Raw genomic sequence first — 15,259 nt, 5'->3', positions numbered from 1 at the left:
AGAAATAAATCTTTACATGTTTCACCAAATTAAATAATAACACAATAAAAACTGTACGGACACCACAGACTGGTTGACCTCGTTGATTTGAAAATCAGGTTTTTTTATAACAAAGAAGGAAAAGTTTCGATGGTATTTTGTAGTTATCTTTGTGTTTATTTTATATAGTTTGTATGGTCAACTTCCTTCAATAAATGGAGCCAGTGTTTTTTAAGTTTGTACTTCACATACTTTTAGTTTTTGCATCAACAGGTTTCTAGCGTCAATGAACTTGGATAGAAAGGAAGTGAAATAAGGTATTGTTGGAAAAAGAGTGAACTTGTCGTTGCTGGTCTGGAGCCACTTTTAGATAAATAATGTGGAAAGTTATTTTAGAATACATTCAAGCTTATAACTTAATTCTGATTGAGCAATATAATAAATCTGCCTAGGCACCTCCTAACATCAAAGTTCATGTAAAGACATGTTTACAAGTCAGTTTTTTTTTTCCGCAAACACAAAGGTGGAATGCGAATTTAATGAGGTCGGATTCTGACAACTCCCCCGCTGCACCACATCACGACTTTCACTGGGCGCCGCCTCCCCCCCCCCACTCGTGGCCTTCCAAAGTCCCTCCGCCGCTTCTTCATCGTGGTATGTCGGAGCCGGACCCTCCCCCAGCGCTCCCTCCCTCCCTCGCTAGCCTTGACTCAGGCTTATTGCCCTGTCGCAGCTACTCAGCTGAGCGGCGACCGTTGATTGGTGGCCGAGACGAGAAGGAAGCCTTCCGAGTATTTATAGAGACTCTCATTTAGCAGAACAATAACAACCCTCCCCCCCAACACGCCGAGGAGAAGACACACAAACCTGACTTTTGGTTTCACATGTTGACATGACACATTGCATGAATACTTTTGATAATCACTTTAAAAATGACAAACTTGATTAGTCATGAGTTCTTGAGAATATCTTAATTCACTTTTGTGGAATGCCCTAAAGTTGGCATTTCGTTTTTTAATCAGAAAATAACTTGAAGACTATTTTTAGGGCCCATCAGCACAAGCCAGATGGGGTCCGGAATGTTTCGAGTAGCAACAGAGGAACAGAAAGCCAGGACTTTAGCTGTATTTTGTGTCTTCAGAAGACTTGAACCAGCAACCATTATAGCTTTGGACTCACATCTCAACCTCACAGAGTGAAACCTAAAACCCCTAGAGCCCAGATTCATGACGTTCCGTCTTTCTTTTCCTCTTCTGGACTCATCTACACACTGTCAAAACAAAAGTGTTTGTGTATAAGGCAAGATGTGCGTCTGGTACTTGCCAAGGCAAAGTGGCATCAAGACTTAACATGAGACACAATATCTGTCTTTTCCATTGATACACTTAAGTGTATATATATTTGTATTGTCATATAGTTTATCTTTATATATGAACTGGAACTTTTAGGAAGCAAATATGGTCGAAACTCCATCCACATATTTCAGGCATCATCACCCATATAGATGAGAGTTCATTGAGAACAGCGTTAAAATAAACACACATGGGTTTAGGGTTAGTTCACCCACAAATTGAATTTAAAAACTCATTTTCTACTCGCCCCCTTGTTGACTAAGGGTTGGGATTATTTTCAGACTAAGAAATGAATGGAAACATCGAAAATACCTTCATACTGCTCGTATGAAATGTCCCTCTTGTATTAAAGCCTCAACATGAATGACAAATTTGTCCAGAAAAAACTTAAGCAATTCTATATTTTTAGCTTGTTTGTAGCAGAAGCTAAAAGGCTAACAAGCTACACAGACAGAAAAAGTATCTTCAGTCTACACTAATGATTTATTCAGTGTTTCCTGTCTTTTTAGCATGTTAGCCTTTTAGTTTTTGCTACAAAAAAAGCTTAAAATTTAGACTTGTTTGAGTTTTTCAGAACAATATCTCATGGCGTGGCTTCAATACAAGATCGATGTTACAGACGATCAAAGTGATGTTTTTAAGTGTGTTATTCGGGCGCTGTTTGTGACCATCATATAGACATAGATGCATGCCTATAAATCAAAAAGACACGGATTACTCTGAAAATAATCCAACCCTTAGTCAATTGAGATTGAATTTTGAGTGAACTACCCCTTTAAGGATCATCGTAGGTTAAATAATTTCGAGGAAAAAACACTTATTAATAGTACATTTGAAAAGCAGTATTGCTGCAAAGCACCTCTACAGAGATTTCTTCCATTTAACTCCCGGCAGGAGTGTAGCCGGCAGAAGGCCTCATGGCAACTCTGGTGAAGCCATTCTGCATCACTGCCTGTGGCAGAGTTAGAGGGATTAGTCAGGTATCTGGGATGGAGTCAGCTGATCTCATGGTTTGTTAGGATGACGCGTCGACAGCCTCGAGTTAGGCTTCAGACGACTTCCTGTCCTAAATTGGTTATTTACTCTTTTTGTGTCCAAACTGTTATGACCAAATGTTTACACATTCTTTCCACAATACAATAACACATATTTAGAAGAGCGTAAATATGTCAAATTCAATGAAAAAAACAGAAACTTTGTCATGAAAGAATACAGAAATGTATTCTCAGTTATGTGACTTTTTTTCCCAATAATGTTATATAAATTTCGTAGAGGAACATTTAATCCTAAAATCAATTATTAATATTTTGTTTTGTGAATACAAACAATTGATAGACGAGATAAACTTCATAAGAATAACATAAATTATACATGTGGTGATTTAGCATTTGAACTATAATTAATGACCTCGACTGAGTCACCCGAAGGTCCTGACATGTGCCGTACTTTACTGAACATGTGCTCAATTCGAAAGAACATTCAGAAACCAAACAATCCTTAGATGGAGTCAGAAAGTCTCACTTAAAGGACAACAAGTAAGTCATGTGATAAGACGAGGGTGGAAGAATAAGAGCGCTTGGTATGTTTTTCTTTTCAGACAATGTCAGAAGACAAATAAAAGCTACACTTGAGCGCCGCGGAAGCATTGTATGTCTACTTCTTCAAATTTGCTGACAAATAACTCTTGTCGTCGTCTCCTGAAGGAGCTCAATAGCAGCTGAACTTTCTGAAAAGTTCTATTTCGCAACCCCCGTCCCGAGACCACCCCCCTCCCCCCCTCACGGTTTCCCCCTCAACACACCACATGCCTTTCAGAAGCCCACTCCAGACCCACTTATCCCTGGAATAACTTCACATTTGCAAACCATTTTAGAGTTCAAATGTTTGAACTATTAAAAGAAAAAACACCATCTATTTGTTTTCACTGAGAGGAACGTCGTTTTCTTGTTGAGTCAGAATGAAAAGTGGTGCCTGTCGAATAATGGAGTCACTCCTTATCTGCATCCAGACTTATTTGAGTTGTTTTGTTTATAAGGCAAGAAACGGGAGAAAGGTGAGTGGAAGTTTGTTGAGTCGGAAGAATGTTTTAACGCCCATTTGGTGCGACACTAAAAAAGGCTGGTGTCTGTATTTGCACCTATAGAGCCTTGTGTTGATGAGCTACATCTGCAGATGTTCATCAGGGACTAACAAAGTGTTTGTGCCCAGTTTTATTTCAATTAAATTGTAACACACAAGTGTTTCCCTACATGCCATCATATCGTTGAATACCGAAGATGAGTTTAAAGATCATTTTGTTGAACCTAGTTGACAAAAAAAACCCCTGAATAAATCAGAAATTGTTGGTTAAATAAGATTTAGCCTTCTCTTTTAGACGGCTCGTCATAACTACCTAATACTTGATAATTTTTTTAAAGGGTATTTAACCATCAACCATTTGTGTGACACAAAAAAAACACAAACTTCTCTGCCCCAGAGTTGTGCGACAACCTTTACGTCGCCAGATGCTGCCGGAGAACAATGAACTTTGGCCTCTAGAGAATGTCTGCGGAGGGTTGACTGGAGACAATGAAGTCCCCTCATCCAAAGGTGGGGGATCATCATATACACTCCGAGCCAGATGATGCACAGATGAAGAAATTCATGTTGAATAAAAACTAAAAAAAGACCCTCAAAATACGATATTAAAATGTTATTATAAGAGAGTAAACGCGACTCGTACTCCAGACTGATACTTGAACTGTTCCCTGAGATGCCACCCAGCTTCTTCAGGAAACTGGGATCGGCCCTCATGACCTTATTCAAACACCTGTGTGAAATTAACTTTTCCTTGTGGGTTTAACTGTGTGGAACCGAGCGGCGACTCGGCAGGGAACGAAGAAACAATTGCACCCGATTCCTCAACAGAAGCCTACATAAAATATACACAAATTGGGAGGTCTGGGCTACTAAGTGGGTATTAGATGGAGTATTTGGGGATTACGAGCGAACTCCTGCCAGGCACTTTATACGTTAACCCCGGAGAGTCATGATGTCACGTGAAAATGGTTCGGAAATGAGGGAGACATTTAAGACTGGGAGCTCCTAATGACAGAATCCAGGTTAGATGAAAATGTTTCCATGACAGAGGCCCACATTGTTGCCTCGCTTCTAGACCCTTCAGAACAATTAGAAAGGTATTTGTGAAAAGTGGTTAGCGTGACAATTAGCAACACAACTTTGTAAAGCATTAGACAGAAGTTACTCAAGTTATTTGAATATTGATACCATTTATTTTTTCTACTGGGAGAAATGTCTAACAGTATTTTAAATAAAACCAGGATTTTGTTCAGTAGGTCACATTTTGCTACATTGTTTACTATAATAAGGTAAGGTAAGGTAAGGTAAAACTTTATTGATCCCTCAGGAGGTCTCCTTCGGGAAATTGTTTTTTACCAATAGCCAGCAATTTTTCATAAACAATAAAATTAAAAATAAATAATACACATTTATATGCAATTACTCAAAAATATAAGTAGTAAAAACCAATTAAAATACATTTTTCTTTCTATTGTGTTGTGAACTAAAACTGTTTATCTGTGAAAAGTAGATATTTTCTTTTATTTGTGTAAAATATGTCCTCATTTAACAATATTTGTTTCAAATGATCTTCACTCTCACTTGGTAAACAGCCCTTACATGCTTTACATGTTGTGGCACTTGATGACAGACACGGAGGGCTGCGTTAAATCTGATCACATGCCACAAATGGCCCTCGGGTCAGGTTTTCTGATCATTTATTTTCATGTAAACATGCTCAGCGATGTGTAAGTACAGCTTCAATTCCCCACTTTTCCCCATGACTTCCTCTACCTCTGGACTGAGACTCACTCACGGAAAAAAAAAAGTACTGCTTGAATTCTCTAATTAACTTCTCTCCACGTGCTCACAAGCAGGACATGTAGATGGAATTATGAGCTTGAATTCCGCCGAGAATCATGGCCTCAAAATTTTAAGATACTAAAATAGCTGCCTCACGCAAAAGAGGCAAAACCAGTGAGTTGCTTGATGATGAGTTTGATGGATGGATTTGACTGAATAAGATCAGGAAATACTTGACTACATGTCAATAAACATGTCAATAACTGTCTGAGGAAAATATGTGATGGTGGTATTGTTGTTGTGTAACATGAACTCATCGTAAATCATAATATTTTGCATGGGATTATTGAATTAATCTCTAAATAGACCAGAAAAATAGATTCCAGATTTTATTTGCAAGAAAACAACTGCGAAAATACAGCTCACAAGACGACAAATTGGGAAGAGAGTAGTTGGTTTCTCTTTAAAAACATGGCCTCACAAACCAGATAACCAGACCCTGTCAGTTTATTAGATGTTAGCCAAACATACATAGGTGCGTTTAATCTTAATTCTATTGTACTAGACAATCATTGAAAATTAAATGGTTTTAACTACAAGAGGCAGCCAATCATTGAACAGTGATTTATACAACATAGATGAAAGTATCCAATTATTGTAAGGTAGCTTGAGAAGAAAACTGGAAATAATTTAAGGATTTTATTAATATATGATTCATTTTTGTACTCAAGTTCAACAGTAATCTAGATGAGAAAAAAAAAAGTATTATTTAATTTAGCTAACATATAGTTTGCTGGCTAATGATATCAAGGTTACTATGACTTTACCATCTTGGGCAATTATCAAAGTTCTTTCTCAAGTTTCTTTTTACATACCTTCTAATGATAATCTACCATCCACCAACAACATTGTCAGGTTACCACGGTCAGACTGTCCAGACTGTCTTCGGGAAAACAAGATGGGTTTGGGTTTCACTCACTGTGGCTTTGTTTAATGGCAACAATATTATGCTTGAAATAGTCACTCAGGTACTCATTGGCAGGTGTACATACAAACTTACTTATATGTTGAGGTTTTTAGGATTCTTTAACAGCTGTTTCAACACTAACAATGGCGGGAAATGTGTTTGTAATAATGATAAAAACAAGTAAAAATAAGTTAGAATACAATACACAGTACATACAAAAATACAAGCTTTTGTAATTTATTGAAAATATGTTAAAAAGATATCTGTAAAAAATATCCAAGGTCGTAATCTTTATGTCAGTGTCTTGAGCTCTGTTTCAACAAAAAAACTGCATCTATTCAAGTTAACAGAAAATAAACTTGTAAAACGTCGGTTTGTGATTGGCTTCTTTGTACAGCGTGTGCTTGAGCAATATTGTTTTTTTAAGTTGTTGATACAGATTCCTTGGTTGGCGTGTACACAAGTCTTATTTCTAAATGTGTGAATTAAAATAGCTTAAACTCAGGTACTCATTGGCAGGTGTACATACAAATGACTTATACGTTGAGGTTTTTAGGATTATTTAACAGCCGTTTCAACACTAACAATGGCGGGAAATGTGTTTGTAACAACGATAAAAACAGACCCTTGAAAATTAGTCACAATACAATACACAACACATAGAAAAATACAAGCTTTTGTCATTTATTGAAAATATGTTAAAAAGATATCTGTGAAAATATCCGAGGTCATAATCTTTATGTCAGTATCTCGAGCTCTGTTTCAACAACAAAAAAAACTGCATTTATCCAAGTTAACAGAAAATAAACTTGTAAAACCACTTGCTTAAGTAAGACCACTATTGTTTTTTAAGTTATTGATACAGATTCCTTCGTTGCGTGTACACACGTCTTATTTCTAAACGTGTGAATTAAAATAGCTTAAACTCAGTTCATAACGTGGCTCTTTTGTCACACTGTCTTATTCTGTGTGTCTTTTGTGATTATTACCTAATCATTGACGCATCTAGTCGGCAAACACCAGCGGCCATTAAAAATCTGTCTTAAAAAAATAAATAAATTCACTAACACCTGGGAGTCGCAAATTGGCGCTTGCTTTAAGTGGCCGGACAATGTCAAACAACAGCGGCCACTGCTTGTACCATTTACAGACACCTTTGAGCAACAATGGGAAGGCGACCCTCTCTCTCCCTCCGAGTGGCTCTATTCATTTACAATCGGAGGCGAGAGGTCGTCGCTCTGAAGTGGCCAATCACTTACATGTGCTGAGTCCAACACATGCGCACACCAGGAATCCATACTCGGGTCCACAGCACTAGACGTGCAAATGGAACAATCAGGCGCACGAGCACAGGCGCTTGGTGGTGACTTTCAGGGAAAGAGCTGAGAATAGAACACAAGCAACATTCCTCCGGCCCCCTCGCTCGCTCTCGCTCTTGCACAAACTCTCCGGTGGGTCACATGGTTTCTGCGGGTGATCCAGGAGATGAAGTGGACTTGCACATACCAGGGCGAGCACTCTTGCTACAACCACACACACAGGTCAAATACATAAGTAGGTGTAGACAAGTGACAAACGCTGTCGTTTGAACCGCGGCTAAACAATGAGTGACACAAAGAAGCTTTTTTTTTTATTTCACTGTAATTGACTAACAATTAAAATTACTTTTGAAACCTTTGTGCGTCACAAACGTCACATGTTAACAAGGTATGTTAACAAGGTGTAACATTTGGGCTCCAAGAAAATCCATGTCTAATTGAATTAAATTGCGACGTTAAAAGAACGGCTTTCTTGAAATTGTGGTTTTAACTTGACGATTTAAAATAAAACTTGAACGCAAAACACAATTAAATTAAATTAACAATATTAAAAGAACACACGTATGGGTCATACTGTATGTCTAGAATTTTAAAAGCAGTTTTCTATACATTTTTGTTGTTTTTTTTTACATGCGTTATCTCCGATTTACCAACAAATAGCAACTTAGCTCTAATAACTTTTAACTTGACATTAAAAAAAACTAAAAATATTTAGTAAGTAAGTAATTTGTATTTATATAGCGCTTTTCCAGACCAGGGTCACAAAGCGCTGAAACAATCAAAACAATATTCAATAAAGTATATACTTTAAAGGTCAAGATAAAACTGATAACACAACAGGAGTTCCAGAAAATCAAGGAAAAGCCTGAACAAATAGAAACGTCTTAAGATGTTTCTTGAAGGAGTCGGTAGACTCCTCTAAAAGTTTTGTACTCTACTGCCACCACCAAAAAAAAATAGACATAAAATCATATGTTGTGTTTTAAACAACTGGGAATAAAAGTTTCTGCCGATAAAATCAACTCATAATTATCCTAAATTAAACAAGTTTATGTATCTAAGTAAGTAAGTAATTTTTATTTGTATAGCGCTTTTCCAGACCAGGGTCACAAAGCACTTAAACAATCAAAACAATATTCAATAAAGTATATACTTTAAACATCTACCCATCTTATGTGTTTTCCCCCCTCGGGGAGTGACTTGGAAAGACAAACAAGATGTTCTCTTTTTCTCAAACAAAAACAGTAGGAGGAGGAGGAGAAGGAAAGGGGGGGTGGTTCGGGTGTCACGGCCCTCGGCAGTCCCTTTTCCTCGCTACGCCCCTGGACAATTACAACCACCCCGACCAATCAGAATGCGGCGGGGAGGCGGGACTCAGCCTCCGCCCCGCCCCCTTCCCCGCCGTCCTCTGAGCTCTTTACATGAACATAATCCCAGAGTTGACCCAGAAAAGAGGCAGTCGTTTCAAGATCTGATGCAGCTCCTTTGTGCGCAGCCTGTCCCTGCCCGAGCATGAAGCGTAACCCCTTGGAATACCCACAGTAACACGGACTCCCTTTTTTTTTTCTTTCTTTTCCTGGTCGCTTCTCCACCCGAGGGATACAAACTGATCTGGAAAAAACGGACGCGGAAGAGTCGCAAGTTCGCGAAAAACGGAGCGGATACGGTGAGTTTGAAGAAGCCTTCGTCGCGTTTTATTTGTCAAACATGAGGGGATGTTTTCTCTCTCTGGTGGGCTTCTTCTTCTTCTTCTTCTTCTTCTTCTCCTGTTTCTGCTGCTGCTTCCCATCCATTGTTAGCTCGTCCTTGTGTCCGAAACTGAAACGACTGGTTTCGCTGCAAAAAAACACAAAGAGAAGCTCCTGACGGTTTGTTTATTCCATTAATGGACGGATCGTGGCGGTGATGCATGATGTCAGTGTTTTCTTTGTTGCAACCTTGCGTGCCTTTTAAAATAAAATAAATAAAAAATAACTGAGGCAAGTGACCATCAAAACCATGCAAGGGATTGAATATTTTCCTCCTCGTGAGGCTCATGATCCCAAAAACAATGTTGTCCTACTTGACAGGAACGTGCCTTTTAAAATAAAATAACTGATGCAAGTGACCATCAAACCATGCAAGGGATGGAATATTTTCCTCGTGAGGCTCATGATCCCCAAAACAATGTTGTCCTCCAACAGAAACGTGCCTTTTAAAATAAAAAAAAACTGAGGCAAGTGACCAGAAAAACATGCAAGGGAATTTAATATTTTCCTCCTTGTGACAAAAAAACAATGTTGTCCACCAACAGGAAATAACAACCCCCCCCCCACACACACATGATGATATAACCTTCACCACCCATGAGTGTAACAAAGACACATGTGCTGACTTCTTCTTCCCTTCTCGCAGACAGGAGGCATGGCTGACCATCTCATGATGCCCATGAATCACGGATCGGCGGGCGCCATCCACGGCTACAGGATGGGCATGAACGGCCTGCAGGCGGGTCACCAGCAGCAGCAGCATCCAAACCAGCAGCAGCAGCAGGGCATGCGCTCCATGCCGGGCGGTCAGATGATGCACTACGGAGGACCCCAGGCCGGCATGGAGATGAGGCAGCGGCAGGGGATGGTGGCCGGACACATGGTGAACGGACAGCCGCCGATGGGCCACCACCAGATGCCGTCCGGTAACATGATGTACAGCAGTCAGCAGCAGCAACAGCAGCACCACCATGCACAGCAGCAGCAGCAGCACCACATGCACCCGGGGCAGCACCAGCAAGCGGCCCAGCACCCGCAGCAGCAACAACAACAACAGTTTATGAACGGAGGGCTAACGTCGCAGCAGCTGATGGCCAGCATGCAGCTACAGAAACTCAACACGCAGTATCACGGACATCCGCTGGGGCCGATGGCCGGGAACCACATGGGCCCCGCCGCCCAGTACCGCATGAACCCGGCGCAGTTGGCCAACATGCAGCACATGGCCGGACCCGCCTTAGCGCTGAACGGTATGGACGCGGATATGATCGACGAGGAGGTGCTGACCTCGCTGGTCATGGAGCTGGGGTTGGACAGGGTGCAGGAGTTGCCGGAGCTCTTTCTGGGCCAGAACGAGTTTGACTTTATCTCAGACTTTGTGAGCAAACAGCAGCCCAGTACGGTGAGCTGCTGAGAAGAGGACCTGATCTATCGAAGCCAATGGAAACTGGAGAGCGGGTTTGTCCGGCTAGGATGAAGAGATTCTCCTTTTCGTTTTCGGGCACCTTTTTTTCCCCCCCCTTGGAGCGCCAGGTTCAGCGTCACCACTGGAGGGACTGGATGTCTACCTGGGGACGGTGGCTTTGGGAGGCTTTTTCCGGCCTTGTTTCCTGGACATGAATGTAACAACGCTGAAATTGTCAAAACGCCACTCTGAACAATGCTACGACACTGTGTCTCCTCAAAAGTCCGGACTCTACGAGTAGAAAAGTGTATTTATTTATTCTGATTTGAGAAAATTGCTTTAAGGAAGAGAGGTCTACAATCGTTTGTTTTCAACCGAGGTTCAACATTTTTTCATGGGTATCCGTCAGACGTCGAGGCACCGAGATGTATTGGTTCTAATTTGTGTATTCTCAGCTTTATGTAAAATGATAATTTTAGGTACACCCGAAATGGTTTAAAAATACCGTTCAGAATAACCAAAATCCTACATGTCTGAATATGAATACAGTTTTTTTGGGGGGGACGGGGGGCCTCGACAGAAGTACAACACAGGCAGAGAAAGATTCTCATATTTGTCTTTTTTGACGCCCAAGCTTTTTACTGTGTTTGGCCTGCTGTTGAAATTCTAAAAATCTGCTGCATCAATTACAGACAAAAAAAGTCAGCTTTTTGTTTCGATTATTATTATTTTTTTAGATGTGATGTTCTCAAAGATGTACTGCTTGTACTGTATGAAGCTGTTTAACTCCAACACTGTTGTGTTCTATTGCAGACGTAGAACCGCCTTAATCACGCAGATTCTTATTTATTGGTTGTTTATCTTGTCTCTCCTCCTTTATTTTTTTTTTTTTGTGGACAAGAGTGGAGATGGAGGGCTGATGACGGTCTTTGTGAAAGTTTTTTTTTTTTTTGTTCGAGGATCAATAAAAATGGCCTGGATAGAAATGTGGCCTGCTTTTCCATTCATTGCACCACTCCACACCGCCCCCCCGCCTTAACCTTTTCTGTGAAGAGACGACTATAGTTCTATAAATATTTAAACACGCTTCAGATGATGCAAACGGTTTGAGCGATGGATGTATATGTGATCAATATGGAGTGGTGGAGATTATGATTACTGTTTAAAGCTGCATCAATCGTGGTTAATGAAGGTTAAATGACGTGTGAATATAAACCGACTTGAGGCGTAAACCACATTAAAAATGGTGATTAAAATATGTCGTATGCTGGTTTAAACGGTAAAAAGCGAATGGCGTGAGTTGACGCCAAACATGATGGAATTTAAGTCTGTAAAGGTAAAACGAGATTGAAGATTGTAAATTTCTATCCGAACATTTTAAGGCAATCTTACTTGCAAATGATGTGCGAGGGGATGGTGTCGGATTGATGCGGAGGTCGACGTGCGGGGTCAACCTTGAGACTGATAAATGAGCATCTAACGGGAGGCGGCGTCTTAAATCATTGATGGTGCAGAGATCATGAAAGCGAGCGATTTAAAGATGTGTTTTAAGAAAGAAAAAAAAAACATTGCTTCCACATTTCAATACTTGTTCTGTACGGTCAAAATAAATACATCCCTTTAGAAAATCTGAGGTCGGCAACATTCTCTACTTCTTATATTTGAGTATTAATTTGCTATTTTAAAAGACATTATCTTTACTGTATAATTGATGATTGACTGGAACTCCTGTGTGGTTCTCTCAGGTTTTATCTTGATCTTTAAAGTATATACTTTATTGAATATTGTTTTGATTGTTTAAGCGCTTTGTGACCCTGGTCTGGAAAAGCGCTATACAAATAAAAATTACTTATATCTATCCATCTAAACATCTACCGTGATAATCCATGCGATGGTGCCGGAATGAGTAACCTGTGTGAGAAACTACTTGAGTTAAGATTATGGAAAAAGTCATTTCTGACTGTACGGAAACGAACGAGTAAAGCTGAAGTCGAATTGAATGTGTATCAACATCTAAATGAGTCAAAAAATATTACCCAAAAACTGTGTGAAAGGAGATCGACCTCCACTAATGAGGCTTGTGTTCGACTAAACTCCGGTGTTTGAGGCAACATTATCTAAGTGGAGCCCAAAATAATGGCATTAGTGAGTAGATAATGGAGTTCCTGCATGTGGTGGTGGAGCTGGAAAGGAGTTGAGTGCAAGGATTTATTTATTTTAATGAACGGCTCGCTCAAACGAGTAGATGATCCTCGATCGTGACTCTGTGTGTGGAGGGAAGATTTTCGGAAGGAAGAGTTTCACTAGATTAATCCTGGTGGAGTTAGAGTCAGAGTTAGAATCTCTGGGTTTTTGTTCAAAAATGAGGGAAGGATGAAGGCGCGAGTCCTGCTGAGCTCTTGATTTACCCTCATATCCACTGCACGAGTGGGGAGAGACTGGAAGAAGTGGTTTTTCTCTTCAGAGACTGTGAGGAGCTCCGGCATCCAGGAGAGACTCAGAAGTAATGCTCCTGTGTTGTCGACAGGAACCAGTTGAGATTCATTTAGTCAGGATGACCAGAGAAACATTGAAGTACTCGGAGGAGGTTTCTGGGAGGAAGAAGTTTTTTTTATTATTGGCTGATCGACCATAGACATGTGGAGGAAGATTGTGTTTTTGTTTAATACGATCTGTTTGCTTCAATATTAAAATAATTAAACTACCGCTAAATATAATTGTGGATGTTAAAAACGTAAATTAAGGTGCTTGACTTGGTTGCCAGTGGACCCTGGTCTGTGTGTCCAGGATGCAACAATTCAGGGGAGCGAGGGGGCAGCACAGTTCCAACAGAAGGCCAGGAGCAAGATTTTTTACCTGTTTATTTTCAGGAGACTTGAACCAGCAACCCCTTTAGAGCTGATGAAGATGTTACAACATTTCTTATAGTTCTCTGGACCGCAAAAACAAAGTGTTGTATTTGTATGTATGGTATGTGTTGTCATGGTAATGGTGTAGGCAGGATGTGTGTCAGGTACTTGCCAAAGCGAAGTCTGTATCTATTCAACTTGACCGTTAACGAAAAGAAAAGTGAGAAATGCAGGGTCCAACATGTTATCTAGAATAGATCACTAGAGTTCAGACCCTGAAATAAGAGTAAGTCCAGGATTTGGTATGTATGTAAAATGACGTGAAAATAAGGTTGTTTCTCCGTAGCTACTTTCATCGCCAGATCTAAGTTTTGATTTCCACGTTAAAACTGACACATGTTGATTCAGTTTGAGTACCCGTCAAACTTTCATTTTCACTCAACCTTAACTCATTTGAAGAAAAACAGGATGTTGTCGGCTACAAGGGGAAAATCCCTGCGCTAGCAACACATGCTAATGATGAAGGATCTTGTGCTACTTGAAGCTGCGTGGTCCTAATGAACAATGAGCTCCTCTGACAAGGGTGTTTGCATACTGAAAATGGTCTCCACGGGCACCACTATTTAAATGGCCCTTTGCTTTTGGTTGCAAACATTTGTTTCTGTGGGGGTGGGAGACCAAAGAATGCTTCACCTTGATGGGGGGTTTAAGACTCTTAAGACTTGTAAGCTGGAAGTCAAAAAGGAGGTTTTGCTGCCTTTTTCTCTGCTCACCCGCCAGAGAAAGATACTGATTTTTAAAACCATGAAAAAAAAATGGCTGGTGTGTTTTTCACAGCCAGAAGGAGCAAATCTGTTTCCCTCTTCAAAATTGTGTTGATTATGAAATGAGGGTGAAGTGATCTTCGTTGTGGCTGAGTTTGTCGGATTGTTTTGAGCCTGCAGGCTGTGAAAATGCTTGATTGGGGTCATGTTGGGAATTTGATTTCCACATTATCTTCTTCACACTGTCAACAAATGCATCTTCAGTGGCGTGGTTGCTAACCAGGGAGAGCTCTTGTTGTTAGCGACCGGAGTCGCCGAGGCTGATTGCTCGCTTTCAGCCTCGGATACTTTATTTATTTTTCTACAACTCCTGTTGGATCCTGCGAGAGATCATCAAGGACGTACATGAGCGTTCTTATTTTATTAAACATGCTCTCCATGGGCACCGATTCCTAACAGATGTAAACACAATAAACAAAGTAATATATCTACAATATTACATTTATATCTAAATATTACATCTAAATGTACATGAATCTTTATCTAAATATTAAAGTTCTATATAAATATAACATCTAAATGCTCATGATAAATCTATATCTAAATATTAAAATTATATATAAATATTATTTCTAAATGCACATGATGAATATATATCTAAATATTAAAATTATATATAAATATAACATCTAAATGTATGTGATGAATCTATCTCTAAATATTAAAGTTCTATGTAAATATAACATCTAAATGCTCATGATAAATCTATATCTAAATATTAAAATTATATATAAATATTACTTCTATATGCACATTATGAATATATATCTAAATATTAAAATTATATATAAAGATAACATCTAAATGTATGTGATGAATCTATATCTAAATATTAAAATGATATATAAATATAAAATCTAAATAAACATGATCAATCTATATCTAAATGTTAAAATTAGATATAAATATTACTTCTAAATGTACGTAATAAATCTATAACTAAATAATACATCTA

General features: G+C 39.4%; 1 protein-coding gene across 1 annotated transcript; it reads left to right on the top strand.

Annotated features, from left to right (window-relative positions):
* Window positions 1-8,904: 8,904 nt before the first annotated feature.
* Window positions 8,905-11,617, top strand: cited4b (Cbp/p300 interacting transactivator with ED-rich tail 4b). Its single transcript, XM_087806012.1, has 2 exons — window positions 8,905-9,144; window positions 9,873-11,617. Exon 2 carries the CDS (start codon window positions 9,882-9,884, stop codon window positions 10,638-10,640), a length of 759 nt encoding a protein of 252 aa, XP_087662138.1. The 5' UTR covers window positions 8,905-9,144; window positions 9,873-9,881; the 3' UTR covers window positions 10,641-11,617.
* Window positions 11,618-15,259: the final 3,642 nt, after the last annotated feature.

The sequence above is a fragment of the Callionymus lyra genome, chromosome 13 (assembly GCF_982586985.1).
Source record: "Callionymus lyra chromosome 13, fCalLyr1.hap1.1, whole genome shotgun sequence".
Classification (NCBI taxonomy): domain Eukaryota; kingdom Metazoa; phylum Chordata; class Actinopteri; order Syngnathiformes; family Callionymidae; genus Callionymus; species Callionymus lyra.
Note: the sequence above shows the minus strand (reverse complement) of the source record. Positions and strands in the feature narration are given on the sequence as shown.

Coding starts and splice junctions, on each gene's coding strand:
- cited4b (XM_087806012.1), top strand. CDS start 9,882: ATGGCTGACCATCTCATGATGCCCATGAATCACGGATCGGCGGGCGCC.